General features: G+C 57.3%; 3 protein-coding genes and 1 non-coding gene across 8 annotated transcripts; 1 reads left to right on the top strand and 3 right to left on the bottom strand.

Annotated features, from left to right (window-relative positions):
* Window positions 1-588: 588 nt before the first annotated feature.
* TIA1 (TIA1 cytotoxic granule associated RNA binding protein) lies at window positions 589-15,946 on the bottom strand. 5 transcript variants are annotated; one of them, XM_075444576.1, is made up of 13 exons: window positions 15,771-15,946; window positions 11,131-11,227; window positions 10,584-10,682; window positions 10,020-10,074; window positions 9,816-9,848; window positions 8,468-8,555; window positions 4,790-4,865; window positions 3,817-3,925; window positions 3,268-3,363; window positions 3,093-3,177; window positions 2,379-2,502; window positions 1,750-1,889; window positions 589-1,586 (listed from the first exon to the last, which is right to left on the bottom strand). In XM_075444576.1, the coding sequence occupies exons 1-13, from the start codon at window positions 15,794-15,796 to the stop codon at window positions 1,463-1,465; spliced, it is 1,152 nt and encodes a 383-aa protein (XP_075300691.1). In that variant the 5' UTR covers window positions 15,797-15,946; the 3' UTR covers window positions 589-1,462. The 5 variants fall into 5 exon arrangements, with proteins under 5 accessions (XP_075300691.1, XP_075300687.1, XP_075300688.1 ...); XM_075444572.1 differs by lacking the exon at window positions 9,816-9,848 and having other exon boundaries at window positions 15,771-15,945; XM_075444573.1 differs by lacking the exon at window positions 9,816-9,848 and having other exon boundaries at window positions 10,584-10,678; window positions 15,771-15,943.
* Window positions 15,947-16,184: 238 nt separating this feature from the next.
* TRNAG-CCC (transfer RNA glycine (anticodon CCC)) lies at window positions 16,185-16,255 on the bottom strand. The gene has a single exon. It is a non-coding gene; the product is annotated as a tRNA-Gly (tRNA).
* A 97-nt stretch (window positions 16,256-16,352) lies between these two features.
* Window positions 16,353-20,882, top strand: PCYOX1 (prenylcysteine oxidase 1). The gene is made up of 6 exons (XM_075444776.1): window positions 16,353-16,443; window positions 16,530-16,736; window positions 17,676-17,850; window positions 18,348-18,559; window positions 18,819-18,971; window positions 19,286-20,882. Exons 1-6 carry the CDS (start codon window positions 16,353-16,355, stop codon window positions 19,942-19,944), a joined length of 1,497 nt encoding a protein of 498 aa, XP_075300891.1. The 3' UTR covers window positions 19,945-20,882.
* A 722-nt stretch (window positions 20,883-21,604) lies between these two features.
* On the bottom strand, window positions 21,605-23,060 carry SNRPG (small nuclear ribonucleoprotein polypeptide G). The gene is made up of 4 exons (XM_075444778.1): window positions 22,965-23,060; window positions 22,708-22,730; window positions 21,991-22,115; window positions 21,605-21,793 (listed from the first exon to the last, which is right to left on the bottom strand). Exons 1-4 carry the CDS (start codon window positions 22,994-22,996, stop codon window positions 21,743-21,745), a joined length of 231 nt encoding a protein of 76 aa, XP_075300893.1. The 5' UTR covers window positions 22,997-23,060; the 3' UTR covers window positions 21,605-21,742.
* Window positions 23,061-23,633: the final 573 nt, after the last annotated feature.

Below are 23,633 nucleotides of genomic sequence, written 5' to 3' on the forward strand. Positions count from 1 at the left end.
TGGTATTTTTTCTTGTTTCTTGGCACTTTTTCTTTTTTTTTCTGATATTTTTTCTTTTTTGGGGGCACTTTGTCTTTTTTTTCTGGTATTTCTTCTGTTTTTTAGCACTTTTTTTTCCTGGTATTTCTTCTTTTTTTGGCACTTTTTAAATGGTATTTTTTCAGGGAACTTTTTCTCCTTTTTTTGGTATTTTTTCATTTTTTTGGGTACTTTTTCTTTTTTTGACATTTTTTCTTTTTTTGACACTTTTTCTTTTTTTGGTGAGTATTTTTTCCTTCCCCCCCCCCCCTTTATTTGGCATTCTTTCCTTTTTTTTCCTTTTTTTCTTCCCCCTATTTCTCTCTGAAGGCTGCTCAAGACGTGGGACAGAGGTTTTGGGGCCTCAGGATGCTGCAAACCTCCCCCCCCCGCCCGGGGGAAGCTTTCTACAATCACCTAAAACCAAGAGCGGGGGAATTCTGTCCCCCAAGAGCCCCCAAAACTGTGGTGGCAGACAAAAAAGCAAAGAAAAATACCAGATTGGAGGCATAACTCATGTCAAAGGACGCGGTGTCCTACCTTTAAATAAGGAAACGTACAAAGGCGGCCAACGGTTGTGCAAAATATTAATTTGCTAAAATATTTTACAGAATCAGTACATGTAAATGTAGAAATCGGTAAAAAAAAAAAAAGGAAACGAGCCCAAAGGAAGCCGGGTCGCAGGAATCTGTCACATTTCGGGCAGGGGACTCTCGCCGACGCGGGGCGGGGGTCCCGCCGGGCGCCGTCCCCCGTTTCCTAAGGCAAAGACGACCCTGAAAAAGACGCCGAGATCCAAAAAAAAAACCCACACCCCAACCCCGCCGCCAGCTCCTCGCTTACGGCCGGGGGAACCCCGGCGTGAGGAACGCGGCGCGGCGGAGGCGTTGTACGAGAGGCTCGAGGCGCGGGGCAAAGGCGGAGGGCGCGGCGGCTCCAGGATTCGCACGCTTCGGGCTGCCGAGTTTGGTTCTCTTTTTTTCTTTCTTTTTCTTTTGGTTTGGTTCAACGGTTTCCGATACGTCGTGAAGCGTTTGGAACGCAACCCGGAACGGCGCGCCGCTTCCGAGGGCAGGAAAAGAAACCCCCCCGAAAGGCCGACGTTGTGCAACTGGCCGCCCCGCGACCCAGCGGCGGCAGCCCCTGCGTTCGCTCGTGTTTCAAAAACGCCGATTTTCAGAAACACGGGAAAAGGAGGAAAAAGAAGGCTGAAGTTGGCGGACATCCAGCATCGCGTTTGGTGAGAGTTTTGTTTTGTGGGGTTTTTTGTTTGTTTTTAAACAATGCGGATGACAATTTCATGATTAAAAATGCTTTCCCCTCCCCGCACCCCCCCCACCCATTTTCTCTCTCTTTTTTAAATAAATACATCGCATCCGACGCTCGAATCCCGGCGGCGGAAGGCCCACGCCGCCTCCGGAGTCGCCTTCGGAGCCGTCTCCGCTCAGGGCGCCTCGAAGCCCGCCACGCGGTACCCGGTCTGGTTGGCCATCACGCTCCCGTTCTGCCCCTGCGGCGGCTGCACGCCGTAGCCGGCGCCCATCCACGCCGCCGAGGACTGCGTCTGGCTGCGCGCGACGGATGGGAAAGCGCTTCGTTAGGTAAACGAGGGCGGGCGGAAGGGTCTGGATCCGCGCCAACGTTTCCCCGTCCCGAGTCACGGCGGACCAAACGGCCTCGGAACGTCACCTCCCCCGGGGAAAAGCGGGCCGGAACGGTGCCCATACTCACTTGAAGCCCTGCTGGTTCCACGCTTGCCCGTACATCCCGTAGGCGGGGACCTGCCAGCCGTTGGGCACGTACTGCCCGATCTGGGCGCTGCCGTACCACTGGCCCCACTGCCCGTATGCCGGCGGGTAGCCCAGCTGGTTCTGCAAGGGCAAACACCTGGCGTCACGCCGCGATTCGCGCCGGGTCGCGACAGCCCGCCCGCCCGGCCCGTCTCCGGCGGGGAATTCGAGCCCGCTCAGTACAGCGACGCCGCAACGGCCGCGCGGCGTCTGTCAGGATCGCCTTCGGGGTTGGCGCGGCCGACGGCGCGGGCACCGTCCCGAAGATCCACGGGGATCCGGGGGACGGGAGCTCCGGCCCCCTTCACGCCGCAGACGACGTGCCACGGGCCGGGCCTACTTTGCGACCTTTCCCCAGAATTTTACATCACGTTTTTACACAGCAGGAGGGTTTTTTTTTTACGTTCCCGGGGATTTAAAATCTCTGGTTGTACTTCAGGGAAGAAACAAAGCCACGAAGCCACGCGTGCGCCGCGCCTGGCCTCTAACCGGCACGCACGCCGACTTCGCCGCCCCTCAGCAGAGATTAATTAGCAAAGCCGTGCTCTTCAGCAGAGGAGAGGTTCTGACCTGCTGCACCGGGCTGACCATGTCCGGTGTCTCCTTGCCCCAGTAGCACTTGACGACGTGCCCCTCGATGGTCGTCCCGTTGACGGAGACGATGGCGTGCGCGGCGCTCTCGTGAGAGTTAAACCTGTCAACAGAAAGCCGTGCCAACGTCAGCAACTCGCTGGGCGAGGAACCCCCAGAAGCAGCCCCCAGAGAGACCCCAGCACCGACGCGGGCTGCGTCAGCGCAGCAGCCCGGCCGCAGGAACGCTCCCCCATCATCCCCGCGGCGGGCGGCTGGCTACCGTCACTCTGCCCGTCCCGGTGCCGTCACTCTCCCTGAACACAGCGGAAAGTTCAGCAGCAAAAAGAGCGAGGCCGTTTACAACGATTTTTTACGATCCGGAGCCTCGTCACTAAAGAGATGAGGACGCTTCCGGAAAAGACTCCGAAACGCGACCGCCCGGCTCAGTGACCCCGCCGTGACGCCACGCGAGAGGAGCAGACCGCGATCTCTCACGATGAAGGGCGCTGCACCGGTTCACGCCGTGTCACAGGCACCTCCCCGCTCGTGCCACCGGCCCCACCGGCCGCAGCTCGCGCCTCCGAGGTGCGGTCAGCGAGGGCTCCCGCGGAGCAGTCCGGCACGCCCCCACCCACGCCAAAGACAGCGGAAGCGTCCCCAGCCGTTAATTCTTCCTAAATTCCTCGACGCGCAAACCGCGCGGCAGCCTACCGTACGAAGGAGTAGCCTTTATCCGGGAAGACTCGAATCTCCATGATCTGCCCGAAGGGAGAAAAGGTCTGGCGCATGAGCTGTTCTGCAGCAAGAAGAAACAGAGCGGCCCCGTCAGGCGACGGCCGGGCTGCTGGGAGACGCGCGGCGCGACGGGCGTGGGCAGCCGCGGTACCTGTCAGCCCCGAAGTGACACCTCCGCAGTACACGGTGCAGTTGCTGGGGCTGGACTGGTTGACCACGTCATCGTAAGACAGCTGTTTGGCGTTCGCTTCAAGAGATTTGACAGAGCTTTTCAGCACACACATCGCATCGAAGTGCCGGTCCTGACGGGCACCGGGTGTCGAGCGCAAACTGCAGGCACCACTCCGACACACCTAATTTACAATCCCTCCAACGGAAACGCTCGCTCTGACACGGTCCTGCTTTGTACCACAACTGAAAGCTCCCCACAAGCGAGGGAGCAGAGTTAAAAGGCTGGCATCGTCCCGGCTGTCTAGAGGGAAAGCAAGCTTCCAGCCCCCGGGAATGCCCCCCGTAAGCCAGTCGCCGTAGCTAAGGAAGCTGCTTCACTCAGGGGGTTTCAAACCGCTCCAGAGCGCCTTCGCCGTCGGTGCCCGCGCCCCCTCTGCCCGCCACCGCCCAGGCTCGCAGCTCGCCCTCTTCTCTCCCCCCCGACGCGTGAGGAGGGAGGTTGGCAGAGATGCCGTGACCCAGAACCTACATTCGTACGTGCTCTTTGGAGCCGGAGGTTTTCTCGTCGCCCAGTTCGTTCTGATTTGCCTTCCACCGAGCCACTGACCGCCCATCTGCTGAATCGCGTTCTCTGCGTCCTGTAGAGGAGAGAGGAAGAAAACCCCACCGTCGGCTCCTCTCCCTCTCGCGACGGAGCCAAACGAACGACAGCACCGCGCGCCCGCCCTGCCCGACACACACCACAGGAAATCCTGCCTCGAAAGCAGGGGTTTTAGGCAGGACGAGGGACGCCCTGAGCACATCCGAGACCCTCCCGATACCCGCCAGACGTGTGGGGCGTCGCTCGCTTGGACGTCACTCGCCGCGTGCTTTAGGAACGCTAAAGCGAAGGCAGAGCGTCGCCACAAACGGGGAGCAAAGCTTCCCTCTCGGCCCGAGGGCAACCCCGAGCTGCAGGGAGGTCAGGACCCACAACACGAGGGCTACGAGGATGAGGAGGGGACTGGAGCATCTCTCCTACGAGGAGAGGCTGAGGGAGCTGGGCTTGTTCAGCCTGGAGAAGAGAAGGCTGAGAGGGGACCTTAGAAATGCCTCTAAATATCTGCAGGGTGGGTGTCAGGAGGACAGGGCCAGACTCTTTCCAGTGGTGCCCAGCGACAGGACAAGGGGCAACGGGCACAATCTGAAGCAGAGGAAGCTCCAGCTGAACCCGAGGAAGAACTTCTTCCCTCTGAGGGTGACGGAGCCCTGGCCCAGGCTGCCCAGGGAGGCTGTGGAGTCTCCTTCTCTGGAGATATTCCAGCCCCGCCTGGCCGCGGTGCTGTGCAGCCTGCTCTGGGTGACCCTGCTTGGGCAGGGGGTTGGGCTGGGTGACCCACAGAGGGCCCTGCCAACCCCGACCATGCTGGGATTCTGTGAACACTCCTTTCCCCATAGCAGCTGCTGAAAAGCGTCGTCGGCTTTCCAGGGGCGCTGGAGGCCGTGCCGCGGCTCAGGCTTACCCATTTATTGAAGAAGGAAACGAAGCCGTATCCTTTCGACTTTCCCGTCGCCATGTCCTTGACCACACGCGCGTCTCTACAAGGCAGAAACGAGAGCCAGCTCAGCGCCTTCGACCGAGGACCGCGCCACAACGACAACTCGAGTCACACCTACGGCTTTATTTTCACGCTTCACCTTCGCTAACGTCAACTGCTTATTGCACCAGCAACACAGTCAAAGCAAAAGGCTTCTTGTCTAAACAGAACGTTACTACTGCTTTGCCAGGTAGTAGCAAAATTAAAACTTAATCGTGTAAACATGCAAATCAATAGCTTCTCTAACAAACTGTAGGTACTTTACGACAGTTGGCTCCCGCTTCAAAACGCTTTTACAGACTGTTAAAGACACAAAGCGTGGTCAAAGCAGCTGTTCAGAAGAACCGCTTCTGGCTGGCTAACGTTAGCTGAATGGCTCTCTTGAACCATGCAAGTTTTACACTGCGCCATTTGCCAACACATTCTACCTACTCATTGCAAAGATTAAATAGAAAAAATGAAAATAAAGATAGGAATTAAAAGGCATACGTCGCCTGTTAACCGAATTCTTTAATTTTCTCGGGTCAATTCGTTACCCCCTTTTTGGGCTGTGGGCAGCTGTAAATTTTGAGAGATTGACATTTTCAGAAATTATTGAAGAAAACAAAACACCGAAACATTCACGTCTTAAACCACATATCACACATCATTTAAACGGCATTTGTACAACAGCAATCATACGGGACTGACTGGAAACTACGAGATATAAAAAAAGCGAAAAAAAGAAAGAGAAAAAAAAAAACTTTTTATAAAAGTAAATAAGAAAACTACAACGTTTGTCCACTGTGAACTGTAGCTTGTAGTTAGCCATGGCAATTCTGTCCATTCTTCAGAGACACTCTGCAAAATAACCAGAGCCCTATTATTGGAGATTGGAGTTAAAAAGAGAACCCAGCTACACGAGCTAAACCCCACTGGTGGGAGGCCGTTCTACGCTCCTTCTCAGGCAATGTGTGTACAAGCGAGCCGAGGGGCGAGATGCTCTGGCGTACAGGCCACCCTCTCCTCCCCTCCTTCGCCCCAGACAGACAGGCATTAAAAGAACAGAAACAACATAAACCCAGTCAGAAAGTCATGCAACGGCACTTACGGCTGCGTGAAATCAGAGGGTTGGGAGAAACCAGCGTTAACATGGGCACAACATTTAGCATCCCGAGACTGGCGAGAATGGTCACAATGAAGAGGAGCTGCGTCGCGCTCCCTTTCGTGAAGCCTTACAGGAAGGGCAGCCGCTGCCTCGTAAGCCTAATTCTGGCGTACGTTAGCCCACGGCGCTGGCAGCGTCGCCGAAGGCCCCGGGAAAGCACCTCTCCCCCAGCTACAGCAGAAATGTGATTTCTTTGCTCTTTGTCAGACACCTCCCCCCCGCCCCTTTCCCCTTTTTTCTTCCCCCCGTCTTGGGTCAGGTCGGAATTCGGGTCGTACGTCACAAATTGCCTGAGAAGAGCCACTTTGGTGAGCTTAGCTCGGTTTGCTCTGCAGAGCCTAGAGGAGGGGGGGGATGGAAACTCATCTCTACTTACCCTCAACCGACAACTTTGAAAATAAAGACTTGAGAACACGTGAACACATGTGTACAGCAAGCATAAAAGGAAACCACAATGAAAGTGTGCTTTTACAGTGATTAAAAAATCCAGATGCAAGGAATTACCAAAATTTCTTATGCGCTAATCATGCAGTACTTCAACCTTGGTGTCGTTGAAAAAAAAAAGCTCAGTTTAGCACCAACAAAGACAATGTTTAAAAAACAAAAGGTCAGGAAATATTCCATTGGCACCCCATTTCCAGAGACTAGTTACTGATGAAGAACAGGTAAAGTCAAGGAACTTCACTGGACCACTTCAGAGACAGGAGCAATATTTTTTTTTTCAGGTTGCATCGATACTGGCAGAAAATCGAGGTTCCTTGGGCTTTATTTACCCCCTCGGGTCTGGACCAAGAGCTCGAAAGAGTCACTGCGGGGACAACTCTTTATCTACTGCTTTCGGGGGAGGGAAAGACCGGCGTGTCGGTTTGGACGGTCGGCGTGAGCCAGGGCAGACCGCGCGGTTCCCGGGTGTTAGCTCCACAGCTGTGCGCCGAGTGCCCCCCCAAGCCAGAGCATCGCTCCCCTTCCCCGTCACCACCACCGCGCAGCAACAGCTCTGCGGCCAAGAAGCTCGGCTAGAAAAGAGGGGACAACGGGAGCGGCCCCGGAAATACGTGGACCGTGGGCTTCGCCGTGGTTTTACGCTCCCCCAGCTGACACTCGAACGTTACTTTTTGCTCCGGTCTTGGGAGGGTTTCGGATTTTGGGGGGCAGTTTGTTTAAAGGCTGCCTGTGGAATTGTCACCTCGGCACCCAGCGCTGACTCGGCTGGGGGGGGAACGCCCCTTCCCAGCTGCCTCGCAGCCCCGCCAACGCGGCCGTCTATCGCTGCCTCCCTCCCGCGCTCGTTCCGGCAGCTCCGCTCTGCTTTCGAGCCCCTCGCCCCTTCCGTCCAGACCGCGTTTGGCCAGAGGATACACTGACTCTGCTCAGGAGCCCGACCCTAGGCATTTCCTGGACGGCAATTACGCAAGAGGCAGGCAAGCGTTAAGAGTTGTCTGAAGCGAGTCACATTCAGATCACATTTCATTTTTCTTTTTTTTTTAAACCTTATCATAAGAGGAAATCAAGCTGGCATTACAAGAGTAATACACTGGACTCTGAGGGGGAAAAAAAACAACAAAAAACAAACTTACTTCAATTAAATGCTTCACTACACAACACTCCAAAGCACTCTATGTTCTCTTACATCACCATCAAGAAACTTCAATGTCCAGTACAGACAACACTACAAGGAAAATTAATGGTTTACATTCGGAGGATGGAATGAACGAACCGCTCCTTACTCTGCTACACCCTGAATACAGCAAACTGGCAGGTGGAGACCTGCGAGCACCGCTCCCCCTCTGCAACGCGCTCGCTTGCAGCACCGCCGCTCTGCGCCGCCGGGGCGAGGGCGGCTCCTCCACCCATGACGCCCTGCGGCTCTGGCCGAGGCCTTCGGGTCAGGGGCTGACGCCGACCCAGCGCCAAACGCCTCCAGGCCACGCTAGCTGCAGCCTCCGGGCGCCCCAGCGAGTCTGGTGCTAAAAAACGTTCGTTTGGTGGGAAATGGGAATTTAACTGCAAAAAAAGCCACGTTTGCTATCGGGGGCCGGCACACCATGGCTAACAAAAAACCCCCAAAGCCTCACAGGACGTGAATGTGCTAACGGACTCGGTCACAAACTGCACAGCGTGACGGTGATCTGCCCGCTGAGCGGGCCAGCGGAAAGGCAAACCCCAGGTTTGAGGAGTCAATTTGTTTCCAGCGTTGCTTTGCCAAACAAGGCAAGGAGTACAAAACCTGAGCAAGGTGGATGCGGCTTCGCTAGGAAAGCGGAACAAACTACGGTAAAGGAATCGGGTTACGCATCCCTGCTTAACGCCCGACTGCTGGGACGCGAGTCGCTGCATGAACAGATGAACGGATATTCCTGCGCTGCGACCACTCTCCTTTTTTACTTACTGAAACATAAGGCTGCCTCCATTTAGGAGAGAGAACTTTTAGTTTATTGCCTTAGGAAATTACTTACGATATTCTTCCAAACGGTGCAAAAGCTGCTTTTATATCTTCGGTTGTGATTTCGGGACTGAGGTCTCCGACAAAGACATGGAAATGGTCTTTTGGGGAAAAAGAGAGAAAAGGATCTTAGCGTGTGAAGGCGACCCCCGAACACGAGCGCACACACGCACGCCGAGCCCAGCCATCTCACACAGCTAGTACGAAAAGCTACGTGAGGACTAGCGCTTACTACGCCGCAGAATTTACCGCTGTCCGTAACAGATCCTTGGCTTGGCAGCGCGACGGAGTCAGTGATTTTTAAGGATACTACAGCGACATACGGCCGTTACGTGTTGCACTTCACAAACTGCTTTTAAGGCCAGTCAGCATTTGCCGTACAAAGTCTTGAACTAGTTACTGAGCGTGCCGAGGCTACACGAAAATCTTCCTCTCCGTATGCTAGCGTCACGCTTCGGCACGCCAGGAGATCTCTAGCCGTACAAAATCTGACCAACTACAACATCTAGCAGTTTCAAGAAACGCAGGACAACGCTCGTTCTAGAGCAGGACGTCTTTCGAACCTAGCCACCACGTCCGGGCGAACGCTGTTAGGTCGTCAGGAACAAATCAAAAAAATACCTTGCATGGCAACAGCGTGCCGTTAAAGCATTTGAGTTCCCACAAGCCAACCGTTCTGGTTGCCCAGCCACTACACCACGTGAATCCGTGCGAATTCCGTGTGTGTGAATCCGTGTGCAAGCGAACTAAGACTGAAGGCAGCAGAACGGAAACAGTAATCCCTTCAATTTAGATCAGAGCCGTAAAAAAACACGCACCAAAGAGAAACAACAGGCCTGTATCTAAGGAGTTTTCCACTGCGAGCAAACAATACGTCACAGCAGACGGACTTTTTCGTACCACAGCAGGTACGAAACTCTCGAGTCCGCTCGGACGCCGATGTAGCTTAGCCCCGCTTGCCTACAGAAATTCACAGCTTGCCGAGAAAAGCAGCAAGCCGTAGGCTCGCCATGAGCGGGGAGCGACGGAGCCCAGTGTCGGAAAAAGCCTCAGTGCTCCCGAGGGGCCTGTCCACAGCAGCACACGCGGAGGTCTGGGGGCCAACTCTTCTGCCTCGGCAGCAGCGGACAAGGGGCCTTGGGGCCTCTGTTTCACAGCTGCACTCGTGACAAACAGCCGGAGATGAGCACCAGAACTGAACGGTGGACGGCACCTGGCTTCCTGACACCGGCGGGAAACGAAAGGGAAGTCTTTCCCTAAAAAACTAGAATTGGTAACGAACAGAAACCCCGCACGTAGCTGCAGGTGGTTAGTGAACACCCTCCAGAGATCTCATTTGATGTTTAAGAAGATACAATTACCTTGTGAACGCTGTGTGCTGACAACGGTACTACCTGATGACAAAGATTAGATTTGTTCTTAAGTTTATTAAGACAAACACAATCAATAATATCTTAGGATTACGATCAAAACACGACTGCACACGACTGCACGAAGCTTACTGTTTCGGTTCAAAAACTACGTGTACAAATGAAACGCGTACTCCAGGCGTCAGCGACACTTACTGCTGGTATCTTTCTTCTGGCTGCTGGGGGTCGTCGCCCAGTTCACTTTGACCTCCTGCAAACGTCAGTCGCTCGCGTTAGACCAAGCAGACCCCCCGGCTACGCTCAGGCAGCTCCCGCGTTTCCTCCTGAGGCTACGCGAGGACCAGACGTGGCTGTCTGGGGCGAAAGCCCCAGTTTAAGACATGTCTCTCAGGAGAGGGTTCCCGCTTTCCGCCGATTAAGAGCAAAGATGGGAATGGGGCCTGGTCCGGGGATTTGGTTTGCTCGGCGGCGTTTTTTTGCAGGGGTGGGGAGGGAGGGACGCCGTCCCGGTAAGGTCGGCGGAGTTGAAATACGCATTCTGCCTGCTGCCTCTGAGCCCTCCCCGGTTCTACACCCCCGCCTCCCTCTACAACAGCCTGAACAGCTTTTCCTCCTGCCCGCGTCGCGCTCAGACCTCCGTCCGAGCAAAGCGCCTAACGGCTGCGGCGTGCCCGCTTCGTCTCCGGTGCCACTCCACCCGCCCCAGCGGAGGCAGCCTGATTCCCACCTCCAACTCACCCTGTAGACACGACAGCTTACCTTACCCATTATCTTCCGGCCGTTCATCGCAGCCAGTGCCGCGGCCGCATGCCGGTGCTCGTAGAACTCCACGAAACAGTAGGGATCGTTCCCAGCTGTCTGGTGAAAGAAGCAAACACAGGGTTACCGATGCAAACCTCTTCACGCTGCACCCTCGCCATTGCCCTCCGCTCTTTATTCGTTACATCGAAACGCCTCAAAGCACGCAGGCTTTTCTCACTCTGCACTGAGACCGTGCACTAACAACGCGCCGGGAGGTCTCCGTTCTGCTTTACAAATGTAAAAGCACGGCACAGCAGAACTGTTCAAATCTCACCTACAACACCCACATACATTAACCTGCTCGCTGCCTTTCACAATATCCACCCAGCCTCGAATTTAAGGTCAGACAGACACGATGCCCGAAGGACACGGCTGTGATCTCCAGCCTGCTTACAGCCCTTCAACGTGGCCGTGCCGTCTTTCCAGCGGGTTGCTGAAACACCCAAGTACGGCCCAAAGCCACGAGCTACGAGAAACAGGAAAATCGTCAGGCGCAGGCTCTTACATCCATTATCATTTTGCAGTTTTTGCATGGTCCGATCTGGCTGAACAGCTGGAGGATCAGAGCTTCGGTCACATCTCTCGACAGGTTCCCCACGTATCTACGAGACCAAATGAAAAGTTAGAAGCCATCCCGACGCTCCGGCCTGCTCGTCGGTAACTGAGCAAACACGGCCCAAAGCTGTTCCCCGAACACCCAACCCGCCCGGTCAGGACGTCGCAATCAAGCGTGCGGCAGCACTGCGTGGAGCAACGGGGCAGCAGCTGTTTGGTGACAGCGCAGCGACAGCGCCTGTCCTCCGTCCCACCCAAGGTCTGCCCTTCTGCGATCGCGGCCCGTTTCAAAGCCGAACGGAGAGCCAGCCGTGGACGACTCGAGCCACCAAACGGATTTCCGTGCATAGGAACGGCAGTTACGATAACCACACGCGGTCATCGCTCTCCAAGCACCGCTGCCCTACCTGCCCAAGTAGCTCAGTCTGGTGTTTAGCAAGCACATGACACAATATTCAGTCAGTTCCTTTTACAAACAGACTTATCGTTTGAAAGCCTTAGATCTGCCTGGAACAACCGAGGGCAAACGGCTCGAGCCTTGGCATTCCCCTGTCCTCCTCCATTCGAAAGGCTCAGCCTCTTCAGGCGCAAACAGAACCCGAACCCCGACTCCGATTTGGGATTCTGGCATTCTCAGCGACGAAGATCGTGCCTGATCCGCACGCGGTGATGGGGGTTTGTTGTCGTCCAGCCCCAGTCACGGGATTTTTAAAAAAAGCACACCGAGAAACCTCAGCTCCGAAGGTGTGGCTGCACCTTTCCGCAAAGGAACGTCCAGTGGCAAACCGCAGCCTCTGCCACGAGAACCCCGGCCACGTCGCGCGGCTGAAGCCATGTCAATAAATCAGCGATCCTCCCCGTCCCGCTGCAAGAGTTGCAAAGACGCGGTAAGAAAACAACAAGGCAGCAAAACCAGGGACTTCTCGCGCTCGTCCTGTTGACTCAAGGCCGCGAACAGCCTTCCCGAAGAGATGGACGCGCTCCAATATTTGGTTTAGCAAGGCAGAGCATGGGGAACAAGACACACAGCCTCTGTTTTCCTGTCAGAAACGACCGGCAAGCCACGTAGTAATAATGTGACCAACTATTTTCGGTAGGACCCAGAACTGTACTCCTGTTTAAGATCAACACGTGCTTCACCAGCATCAGATCTTCACGGGCACCCTCTCGCTCAACAGAGCGAGCAGTTCCTGCACTTCTGATGGTGTTTCCTTACACAGAGCAGGGTTCAGTGCACTTCCATTAAGGCAATTATCTTCGTGCCCGATAACACCAGGACATCCTACCCCGCATCAAGTTCAACCGAGACGTCCTAACGAGCCAGACTTCCTTCTTCTTTAATATTACCGCCATTTGGATAATGAATAAGCCAAGGCACTCAAGCGATGAGACCCTCGCTTGACCTTCTAGGTCGAAGTTTAATAACGGTTTACCTGTAACCGAAAGTTTCCTAGGCACGGTGTCTACACCCCGACCTTTGCACTCGCGCTGGATTTTCACCCCGATTATCAGACGGGCATCTCCCGAGGCATTCCCTACCTTAACACTGGATTGAACTGGAGAAGGCAGGATTTCGGTAAGCAATCTCCGACAGCCCCAGGAACCTCTGCATGGCCAGACCTTCCAAAATGCATCCCCTCAAGGGACCAATTGCAGCAACGCAGAGTTGTATATGCCCATATACACAGAGTATGCGTAGCTGCAGGCTAGGTGTTGACCCGCTTGCTTCCGCCCAAAGTTAAACCCAAATCTTGGCTCCTCACGCCCAGCCGTGGTCAAGACGTCCCCGAACGGCCACGCAAGCAGTAACGACCCACAGCACCAGAGTGTTCTTTCTGCCAAACGCTAAAACAGGGACGGGGAATCGCAAAGCACACGGGTCACTCGGAAAAACAGCTGAACGTCGTACCAGCTCAGCAGCAGCATTTTTGTCGTGTTATTTGTCAGCGTAACCTCATTACCCGTGGCTGCATACATCTGCCGCCTGCTCCCCGCAGCCAGCAAGTCTGGAGAGGTTTCTCCAGTCCACGAGCTGACAAACTACAAGAGAGTCCTGCGATACCCTCCGTGGTGCCAAGACGGATGGGAAAAACACAGAGCCGTAACTCCCCCAAACATAGCCCCCGTGTTACTTTCTCTGATAAACCCTCCCCCTGCTACACTCGAGCTGTTTGACCACCTGAACCTTCCCACGGAATTTTCCTGCAGCTCTGTTTCCGTGTAGCTGGCACACGGGCAGCGTCCGGCACACCCGGACCTTGTCCTGGACCAGTCACGCGAGAAATGACCCAGCGCCGAGGTGACCCTGCCAGGCAGGGACAGCCGATACGGGAGGAGGAGATCTCTCCTGCGTGACAGTTCTGTCGTCTCCTGCACCTTTCCCATCCCTCCCTTTCCTGCTAATTAGATTCTCGTTAATGAGTCACTCGACGTTTCTCCGCAGACGAAGGACTACACTATACAAGGCAAACTCTGCAGACAACCCCACTGCTTCACCGCACAGGGATCCGTGTATCAGGCTTCCTGAAAGGTAACACCTACGGGGTGTTAGCACTTCTGCATCCTTTTAGGCACACAAAGTAAATTAGAAGCGCACGTATTCCGCAAGCATCTCCACGCATACGTGAAAATACAAACAAGAGGTCTTTGTGAAGTTCAACAACACTGTCTGCCTTGTAACCGCTCTTCCAATTTATAATCCCTGCCGCTGAAGAGCGGCTTTCAAGGAAGGTCGCCAGCCACGTGAAAACGAGCGGCCTATCCAGGAAATCATTTACATAAGTAACACGGCTCCTAACGTGCCTCGCAACGCCAAGGCTCCAACGGCCCCCTTCAAAGAAACAAGTTACGTGGAAATGCCAAAAACAAGAAGTTACTTCCAACAACGTCTGGAATCTGTCTGAGAAAAACAACTCAAACGTGCTAAGGGAACTCCAAAGGCAGGCGCGCTGCAGACCACGTCGGCGGCCCCTCACGAGGCAGCGAGACGGCGCAGGCGAGGAGGGAGCCCCGTAACCCACGTCCAGATGGGGTTTCCGTAGCACTACCTGCAGAAACCCTCGTGCAGGCTAACATTTAACACACGCTTCAGACCCGAGCGGGGAAGGGACTACTTTCAGCCGCTTTTCCCTCCTTCGAGCTGTTCGTTCTAAACCCAGTCTGTGAACTTCAGCCGGTGACAACCCTCCGGATGACTCGAGAAAGTCGCTCGGAGCGATCCAGAGAAATACCGTCCTCGGGACGTTGCTCAACACTCGGTTCCGCAGCCCACAAACCCGGCCGCGTTTGTGCAACGAGCCGCACGTGCTCAAGGGCAGAGAATTCACTCCCTCGAGCACACGCCGTGTTTGGCTGAGACCGCTAAACTCCACACAGCCGTTTCATTGGGACGGAGGGGGGATATTTTTCTAAATAAACACGCAAACATACCGACAGGTCTGACCCTTGTTTGCAGATGCCAAGAATAGTTCCAAAAATGCAGGTGCTAGAAAGACAATGGGATCGTAGGCACAGGGAGGCGGGCAGGGTGTTTACCGCTCAGGGAAGCCCGGACCAGAGGAGCTGGCGTAAGTCACGTAAGAGTCTTGTTCTCCTCCACTCGCTCGGCCAAGTCGTTTACCGACCCTCGGGGTAGGTGCGGCCACTCTCCACGGGCAGAACTTTCCCCTCACCTTGGAACGATTCCCTCTCCCTCCTGCCTTTCCTCCCCTCAACTCCTGCACCGAAACAGAGATCAAAGCTCGTACAGAGGCGGAACAGCAAGACCGGAGTCTGCGATTTCCCCCGTCTAAACGAGGGAAACCACTCCAGAAAACGCCAGCCAGAGAAAAGGAGAGCAACGCGCCGCGAAGATGTGCGCAGGAGCTCTCCTGCGCCTTTTGAACGCTGCAAAAGCGGCGGGAGCAACAGCCTGGAAGTCCAAATCCCTCTCGACAGTAGCGGGTGTCAGCTGCCCAACACCGCCAGGAAAGTTGCTTGCAATTAAAGGAGCCCCATTGATGCTTGCGACGTGGCGAGGAGCTGCCCCGCAGCCACGCTTAGCTCCTGGGGAAGTGACGGGCTGGCAGCAGCGTGCTTGGAACACTTGGACCAGCGCCGAGCCCACGGGCACCCCGCTTAGCTCCGCTGAGCCGCTGAACATCGCCAAGGGGGCTCCGGGCAGCAGCCCCAGACCCCTTCGTGACCTGACGGCGCCGACGTAACATAACCAGGGATGGCAAAATTCAACCAGATGCTCGCAAAATCATATAGGGAGCGAGAAGAGGGGGGTGCAACACCCCCAGCCCCCTCCCCTTCAGAACTGAGGTGGGGAGGCCCGGGAGGAAGCCTCGGGCTGGGGTGGAGGAGGAAGGCGGCGAACAGCATGGCGGGGGGCAGCACCGGCGGGGCAGGGGCCGGGGAGGCTGGGGCCGGCCGTGAGGGGAACCAGGGGCCGCCCCTTTCGGCACTGAGGGCGGCTGCGGGGCCGGGCCAGCCGCCACCGCCCGTCGCGGAGGGCCCGATCGCGGCGCCGGGGCCTGAGGGGAGCCCGGGGCCGCCCCTCCCCGCCGAGCCGGGAACAATAGGCGGTCTCGCCCCCTCCCCACTCACAGGGTCTTGGGCATTTCATCCTCCATGGTGCCGCCGCCGCCCCCGCCCGGCCCCGGCTCTTCAGGCCGAGCCGGCCCCGTCAGCGCCTGGGCAGCCCGAGCGCGGCCGGCCCCGCCGAGCCCCAGCGCCGGACAATAACCCCAATGGTCCTCGCAAGATGGCGGCTGGCGGGCGAAGGGGCCCGGCCGGCCGGGAGGGGGCGGTAACGCGCATGCGCGCCGAGAAGGAGGTGGCGGTGAGGTGCGCCCCCGGCCGCTCCCGCGCATGCGCTCCGCTCCCCGACGCCCGGTAACAGCGAACAGGGCCGCCGGTGGCAGCGGGGCACTATTAAATAATTAATAAAATAATTATTTTATATAAAATAAATATAACAGACTTAGAAGGGTTAGAAGGTGGGGGGAAGAAAAAAGGCTCTGCGCCGCCCGGGAATCGAACCCGGGTCGCAAGAATGGGAATCTTGCATGATACCACTACACCAGCGGCGCGGCTGACAGCTGTTTCCCGCCCAGCCCTCATGGCCATGCCGCGGCGGGAAGCGGCTGAGGCGCCGGCCCGCCCCTCGCTCCCTGCCTCCCCGCGGCCATGGCGGCCCTGCGCCTGCTCCTGCTCCTGGCCGCGCTCTGCCCGCCCGCCCCGGGCCGCCGGCCGCCGCGCCGAGCCCCCGCCAGGATCGGTAGGGCGGGGGGATGCTGGGGGGGGGGGGGAGCGGCTGGGGGGGGCGGCGGGGGCAGCGCTGACGGCCGGGCCCCGCTCTTGCAGCCGTGGTCGGCGGCGGGATCGGCGGGGCGGCCGTCGCCTACTTCTTGCGGGAGAAGTTCGGGAGGAGCGTGCGGCTGGAGGTGCTGGAGAAGGCGGCGGTGGGGGGGCGGCTGGCCACGCTGGAGGTGGAGGGGGCCGGCTACGAGGCGGGGGGCTCCGTCCTGCACCCCCTCAACCTGCACATGAAGCACTTCGTCAAGGAGCTGGGTGAGCGGCGACAACGAGCGGGGGTTGCCCCCACCTTCCCTCCATATCTGCCCTTCCCCGTCTCCTTCCCCCATATCTGCCCCCCTCCCCGTCTCCTTCGCCCGTCCCCTACATTTTCGATTTTCCCTGTATCCCCATCTCCTTCTCCCCCATATTTGCCCCCCTCCCCATCTCCTTCGCCCCCATCCCCACCATTTTCCACTGTATCCTCTTCTCCTTTCCCCCATATCTACCCCCCTCCCCATCTCCTTCCCCCCGTCCCCCCTATTTTCCATTTTCCCCCTGTATCCCCATCTTCTTCCCCCATATCTGCCCCCTCGCTATCTTCCCCCCTTTCCTCCCCCATTTTCCCCTGTATCTCCCTCTCCTTCCCCCCCATATCTGCTCCCCTCCCTGTCTCCTTCGCCCTTGTCCCCCCCATTTTCTGTTTTCCCCTGTATCCCCATCTCCTTCCCCTGTCCCCCCCCATTTTCCCCTGTATCCCCCTCTCCTTCCCCCCCATATCTGCCCCCCTCCCCATCTCCTTCCCCTGTCCCCTCCATTTTCCATTTTCCCCTGTATCCCACTCTCCTTCCCCCCCATATCTGCCCCTCTCCCCATCTCCTTCCCCCATAGCCCCCCCTTTCCTTCCCCAATACCCCCCTGCACTACTCCATGTCCCCGACCCGGGAAAAGGCAACCCCCATCCCTGTGGAAATAGGACACCCTCCCCCCCCCCTCCCAGGTGATGATCATAAAGGTTCAAAAGTCACCTCAGACAACTCCCTGGCTCCTGGTCAGGAACTAATTCCCCTTGCCCCATCTTGCTGATCCAACCTTTAATTGCTCACCCTTATCAACGCGCAGCTACATTGCCTCTGGAAGTTAAAATCAAGGCATAATAGAGCAAGCTCTGCCTTTCAGTAACTTACCTTTTTCCTTTCCACCCCATTCCTCGAGGCCTCTCGGTTGCCCCAGCGCACAGCAGCCTGATGGGCATCTATGACGGGGAGGAGTTCGTGTTCGAGGAGAGCAGCTGGTACATCATCAACCTGCTCAAGCTCCTCTGGCGCTACGGGCTCAACCCCCTGCGAATGTACATGTGGGTGGAGGACATCCTGGACAAGTTCATGCGGTACGTCGGGGGTAAACGGGCTGCAGGAAAGGGGGCAAAACCTGCTGCCGAGTTGTAAAAAGGGGTGAAATCATCCCATCGCCTCTCTCCATTGCCAATCATTTTCCCAAGGAAAAAAAGATGGAGATAGGCACCATCACCTTCAAACAGGTGTAGCGATAACAAGAGGCTGTGGTGGAAATGTGGGTTAGATGGGGGTTGTCCCACTGATCTGAGTGCTGAAGAGAATTAAACCCATTACTGTGCACAAAGTGCTTTCGTTAGGGGGAGATCAGCAAATGGATAACGAAGGTCTGGGCGTCCACAGGCTCGGGCTTGGCTGGAAGGACAAGCCCTGATGCTCCCACGAAGCTCTCGGGAGCTGTGGTGCGACATCCCCCGCACCTTCCCAGGGCAACAAAGATAATTCCCAGCGACTGAACCCATGCGGTCCCGTCCCGATACTGGAGAACCTTGGCCAGTGCCCACACAAACCTATTTCTTGTCTCCGCTTCAAGGATCTATCGCTACCAGACACACGACTACGCCTTCACCAGTAACGAGCGCCTGCTTCACGCCCTCGGAGGGAACGACTTCACCCGGATGCTGAACGAAACCATCAGCGAAGCCATGCAGAGAGCCGGCTTCTCCCATAAGTTCATAAATGAGGTGGTTTGTCCAGCCATGAGAGTCAATTATGGGCAAGACGTCAACATCAACGGCTTCGTAGGTGAGTCTTCCATAGGTTAACCTCCCAACACGCCTGTCCCGGGGACCTCGTGCTCCTCACGGCTGTCGGGATTCCTCCTCCCGTGCTGGGTTACCACCTTACTCCCACACTTTGCTGGCTAACGCTTAGCGCTGGCCTTCAGCAAGCTCTGCCCTGAGGGGATCTCTTTTCCCTCTTCGTTTTCCGCTTTGTTTCAACTGCTTCCCTACAGAACCACGCCAAACAAACCTCCTCTCTGATGATGGTGGTTTCCTTCTAGGTGCTGTTTCTCTGGCAGGGGTGGAATCGGGCCTTTGGTCAGTAAAAGGGGGGAACAAGCTCGTCTGCACGGGCCTTATCTACGCCTCCAAAGCTGAAGTTATCCCTGGCACCGTTTTGTCTATAGAGCCAAAAATCCGACCCAGACCCACAGGTGAGCTGGGTTCGCTTTCCCTTTGGCGGGGAGGGGAACAGCACGCTCCGGCAGCCGGAGGCCTCGGCCCTTGGCAGCCACAGCGCCCGCCGGGGTCTGCCCTGGTCTTTTGAGATGAAAACTGGGCTCTGCTCAAAGGCCTGGGTCGCAGCACTCCCTCAGCTACGCTGGTGCGAGTTTGTAAAGCTATTTCAGCTCGTAACAAGGCGTGGTTAGTCTAAATGGGATGGGGTTTTAAACGCCTGGTGTTTGTCAGAGGGCCTGACAGGATTCCCCCCAGCCCGGGCGCGGGATAACCGAGCTTTTCTCCCCAGGGGACCCGGTGAAGCTCTACCAGGTCACTTACAACACTGCGTCGGGACCGACGGGGGACACCTACGACATCGTCATCATCGCTGCTCCGCTGAGCCGCAAAATGGCCAACATCACCTTCAAGAACTTCGACCCTCCCGTCCCCGAGTTCCCAAGCCCTTACCACCAGACTGTCACGACGCTGGTGCACGGACGACTGAACTCCTCCTTCTTTGGCTACCGGGACCCATCCGCCTTTCATTTCAGTGCCATCTTCACTACGGAGAATCCCAACCTCTTCATCAACAGCCTGGCGGTGGTGTCTCCCGTGGAAGACGCGGGCGGTGAAGGAAAGCCGCCCTCGCCGCTGGCCGTCTGGAAGGTGTTCTCCAAGGAGGTGCTCACCAAAGAGCAGCTCGGCTTGCTTTTCTCCTCTTACGATTCCGTCAAAGTGAAGGAGTGGTTGGCGTACCCCCGCTACAGCCCCCCGGAAAAATGCCCTCCTGTCATCCTCCATGACAACATCTACTACCTGAACGGCATCGAGCGGGCCGCCAGCGCCATGGAGATGAGTGCCATCGCCGCCAAGAACGCCGCCCTGCTCGCGTACCACCGCTGGTACGGGAACGCCGACATGATCGACCAGGAAGATTTGCACGAGAAGCTGAAAACGGAGCTCTGAGCCCCGCGGAGCCGACGGCCGGGAGCTCGTGGAGCGTCCGGGCCGGAACCCCCGGAGATACTGATCACATGCTGTAGCTGTTGAGCCACAACTGAAGCTAACGAACGAGGAACTCCTTGCTTAGCCCCTGGGAGAGGCATCCAGCCAGCTCCAGACGGACTAAAGAACGGGGAAAAGGCGGGGGAAGCTTTCCCAAGTGAGCTGGACCCTCCTCAAGCAAAGTCCTTGGCCCTTCCTCAGGCAAACTCCTCTATCTGCCCCTGTCTGAGACGAAAGCAGAAGTTCTAAAAGCCACACTGACGCCCAGAAGTGCCCTCCACTGTGAGGTGTCTGCCCAGCTCAGGATCTGCATCACTGTGATGAACTTGCCACGTCGCTTTCCCTCCCTGGCTGCGTTTCAGGCAGGAAAAACTCAACTCTGTGACTGTGAATCTGTCTACCTGGAGAATTTCCTGGAGGGTGTATCGAGCGGCGGTCCCCTGGGGTGGGACTGGCACAGTGGAAATCAGGGCTACGTTCTTCCTTTGCTTCCAGAACAAGTACTGGTGCTGTGGGGTGCGGGGCTGGCTTGCTGCGTGCGAAGAGAGCTGCCAAAATAGGCGGTAATTAAGCAAAACCACAGCGTCCTTCCCTTTGTCAAGGTTTGAAAGCATTAATAATTTAAGTATCTGAGCCTATGGTACAGCAGCACTAGGTGTGAGTAGCTGAAAACCCTTTTTGTGATAACATCGTGTCCCTTGGCTGTACCCGATACCGCTGCGAGACCTCGGCCGCGTCCGACTGTTGCCATTCCCAATAAAACTAACGCGCTGGCTGGGGAGGAGGCTGGCGCCGTTGCCTCGAGGTAGTGCACGCCCGCTGCGTCCGGCCGGCCTCGCAGCCCAGCCGCAGCCTCGCTGGGCCGCGACGGCGATAAAAGCTGAGAAAAAAACCCAAAACCTAATGCCGTTAGGACGTGTCTGTACTCACGGCCTGCAGAACGCTGCCCGTCCTCGCGCCGGGGCAGGGAGCTCCGCAAAGCGAGCGCGGGGTTCGTGCTCACGGTGTCCGACCGCGGCGCTGGAGCTGTCGCTCTGGGCAGCGAGCGTCGCTTTTTCCGAGGAACCCGACCGAGCTCTGCCCGCAGGTGCCAGGGAAAGCGCCTGGCACCCCGTTGTGTTAATGCAATGACCGAAAAGACTCTTATTTGTCGTTAAGGACCTGCATTTACTCACAAAAGCAACCCAAAAAGGCCGCTTTCTACCCGGCTCCCACTTAGGAGAAAGAGCTGAAGGCTTCTATGGTCCGGTTCAGCCCCCACAGGCTTTGGTTCCTGCCCCGCAACTCCACGAAATAAAGAGTAAAAATAATCATTAAAAACCCCCAATTGCTGCTTTGAGGCAGCCCAGCCTGGCACAAAGGCTCTACGTCGCCCTTGGCGGAAGGGAATTTCACCCTTTTCCTGCCAAGCAGGAGCCAATGACCCACTGAACGAGCAGGACGCAGCTCCGTAGCTCGTTCTTTACGAGATATCAAGGGGAAGGACACGAAAGGTAGCGCCAGGGTAGCCTCAGCTTTGATAAATGAGGCCTCCTGGCAGCCTTTGCAGAGTTTTAAAGCTATCAGGAGCGGAATTAACAACCGCCCCGTAACCCACAAAAGCACGTAGGACCCACACGAGTTACGTCAACCATTACAAAAATTTATTTTAACAAAACAATAAAGTTTACACTCGGGGAGGCTTCGCGGCAGATTCAGGGAGTGAAGAAAGGCGGGCGAGGACTCGTCGGGGCCGGTAACGATGTGGGTTTCTCTGCTGCTATACTCGTTCCAAGGCTTCCAGCATGATGATGCTGTTTCCTCGGATGACCTGGAGGCAGAAGGGTCAGAGCAGCCCGCGAGGGCCCCCCACTCCAATTTATTTCCCTAAAAAGCTGCTGCTGCCCCCAAAACCCACGAGAACTCCCTCCCAGAGAGGAACGCGGGCTCTCGAACCCCACGGGTCGTTCTCCGCCTTCGAACTGAGCGCGTTTCGCAGGCCCGCGGGAGCCGGGCGGCGGCACTCACCACCATGCCGATGTTGTTCTGCTGCCCTCCCGTCGCCATCTCCACGCACTCGTCGATGACGAGGTTCATGAAGGGATCGAAGCCCCGCAGGATCCCCTGGACGTGCCGGCCGCCGTTTAACTTCACTGAGAGAAACGGAGGAGGGTTAGAGGAGGAGCGAGGGGGAGCTGCCCAACGCTCGGCGGGTTCCGAGGAGGGAGCGGCGTGAGCGAGCGGGAAGCACTCCGAGCATCGCGTGGGTAAGGGAAGGCCGGCCTCAGGGGCCAGCGGAGCACGTTTTTAATTAACCTCCATGCCAATTAGCGGGTTTGAAGGGTGTAATTACGAGGGGTAATGGTTCTAAACTAAAACAGGGTAGGTTTAGGCTGGATATAAGGAAGAAATTCTTTACAGTGAGGGTGGTGAAACACTGGAACGGGTTGCCCAGAGAGGTAGTGGAGGCCCCATCCCTGGAAACATTCAAGACCAGGCTGGACGGGGCTCTGAGCACCCTGATCTAGTTAGCGGTGTCCCTGCTCGCTGCGGGGGGGTTGGACTGGATGACCTCTGGGGGTCCCTTCCGACCCAAAACTTTCTATGATTCTAATTAGCCAGGCGGTCCGGTCCTCGCCGAGCAGCAGGGTTAGCCCCAGGGTGGCGAGGGAGGGGGTGAAGGGGCCGCGGCCGGGCCTCCCCCCGCCCAGCCCCGCTCCCCCGGCGCGGGCAGCCGGCACTCACACGACAGCTTCTTGTCCATGAACCTGCAACGAGACGGCGGCGGGGGGTCAGCACCGGCGGGAAGGGGGGGGGGGGGGGGCCCGCTCCCCTCACGCCGCCATGACAGCGGCGCGCCCGCGGTGCACGCCGGGATACTGGCGGGAGGGGGATGGCGGCGGGGCCGGTCCCCCCCGAGCCCCCGTTCCCGCCCCCGGTCCCTCGCTGCCCCCCGACCCCCCGATCCCGTCCCCAGTCCCAGTCCCCCCCCCCAGCCTCACTTCTTCAGCTCGGGCGGGTGCGCCTTGCTCATGGCGTCTGCACAGGCCCCGGCTCCGCCGCTCCGACCTCACCGCGCCTCTGACATAACCCCGCCCCCCCCCGCCAGCCAATAGAAGGCCGCGCCTCTCTCCCCCCGCCCCTTTTTGACTCCCTTTCCCACCGCCCCCCGCGCCTCGTCGGCAGCCAATCACCGCCCGCGGAGGCCGCCGCCGCCCTCCCCCGAGCCGCGGCGCGGGATGGGGGTGGGCGGGGCTTCCCGCGGCTTGCACACGCGCACGCGCTGGAGTCCCGGCGGGCTGCGTGACACGGGGACAGCCCGCGCCTTGCACGCGCACACGGGGATCACTCCACGCCTTGCACGTCGGCAGGGATCACCCCGCGCTGGGGTCATCCCACGCCTTGCACACGCACAGGGGGATCACCCCACGCCTTGCACAGACACAGGGGCCACACTCTGCCTTGCACACGCGTGCAGGGGCTGCCCCCACGCCTTGCACACGCAGAAGGGTCGCCCCACACAGGGGTCACTCCACACCTTGCACATGCACGTGGTGATCACCCCACGCCTTGCACACGTGTTGGGGTCACACTCTGCCTTGCACACACATGCAGGGGGTCACCCCACACAGAGGTCACCCCACACCTTGCACATGCATGTGGGGATCACC

The sequence above is a fragment of the Opisthocomus hoazin genome, chromosome 28 (assembly GCF_030867145.1).
Source record: "Opisthocomus hoazin isolate bOpiHoa1 chromosome 28, bOpiHoa1.hap1, whole genome shotgun sequence".
Taxonomy (NCBI): Eukaryota; Metazoa; Chordata; class Aves; order Opisthocomiformes; family Opisthocomidae; genus Opisthocomus; species Opisthocomus hoazin.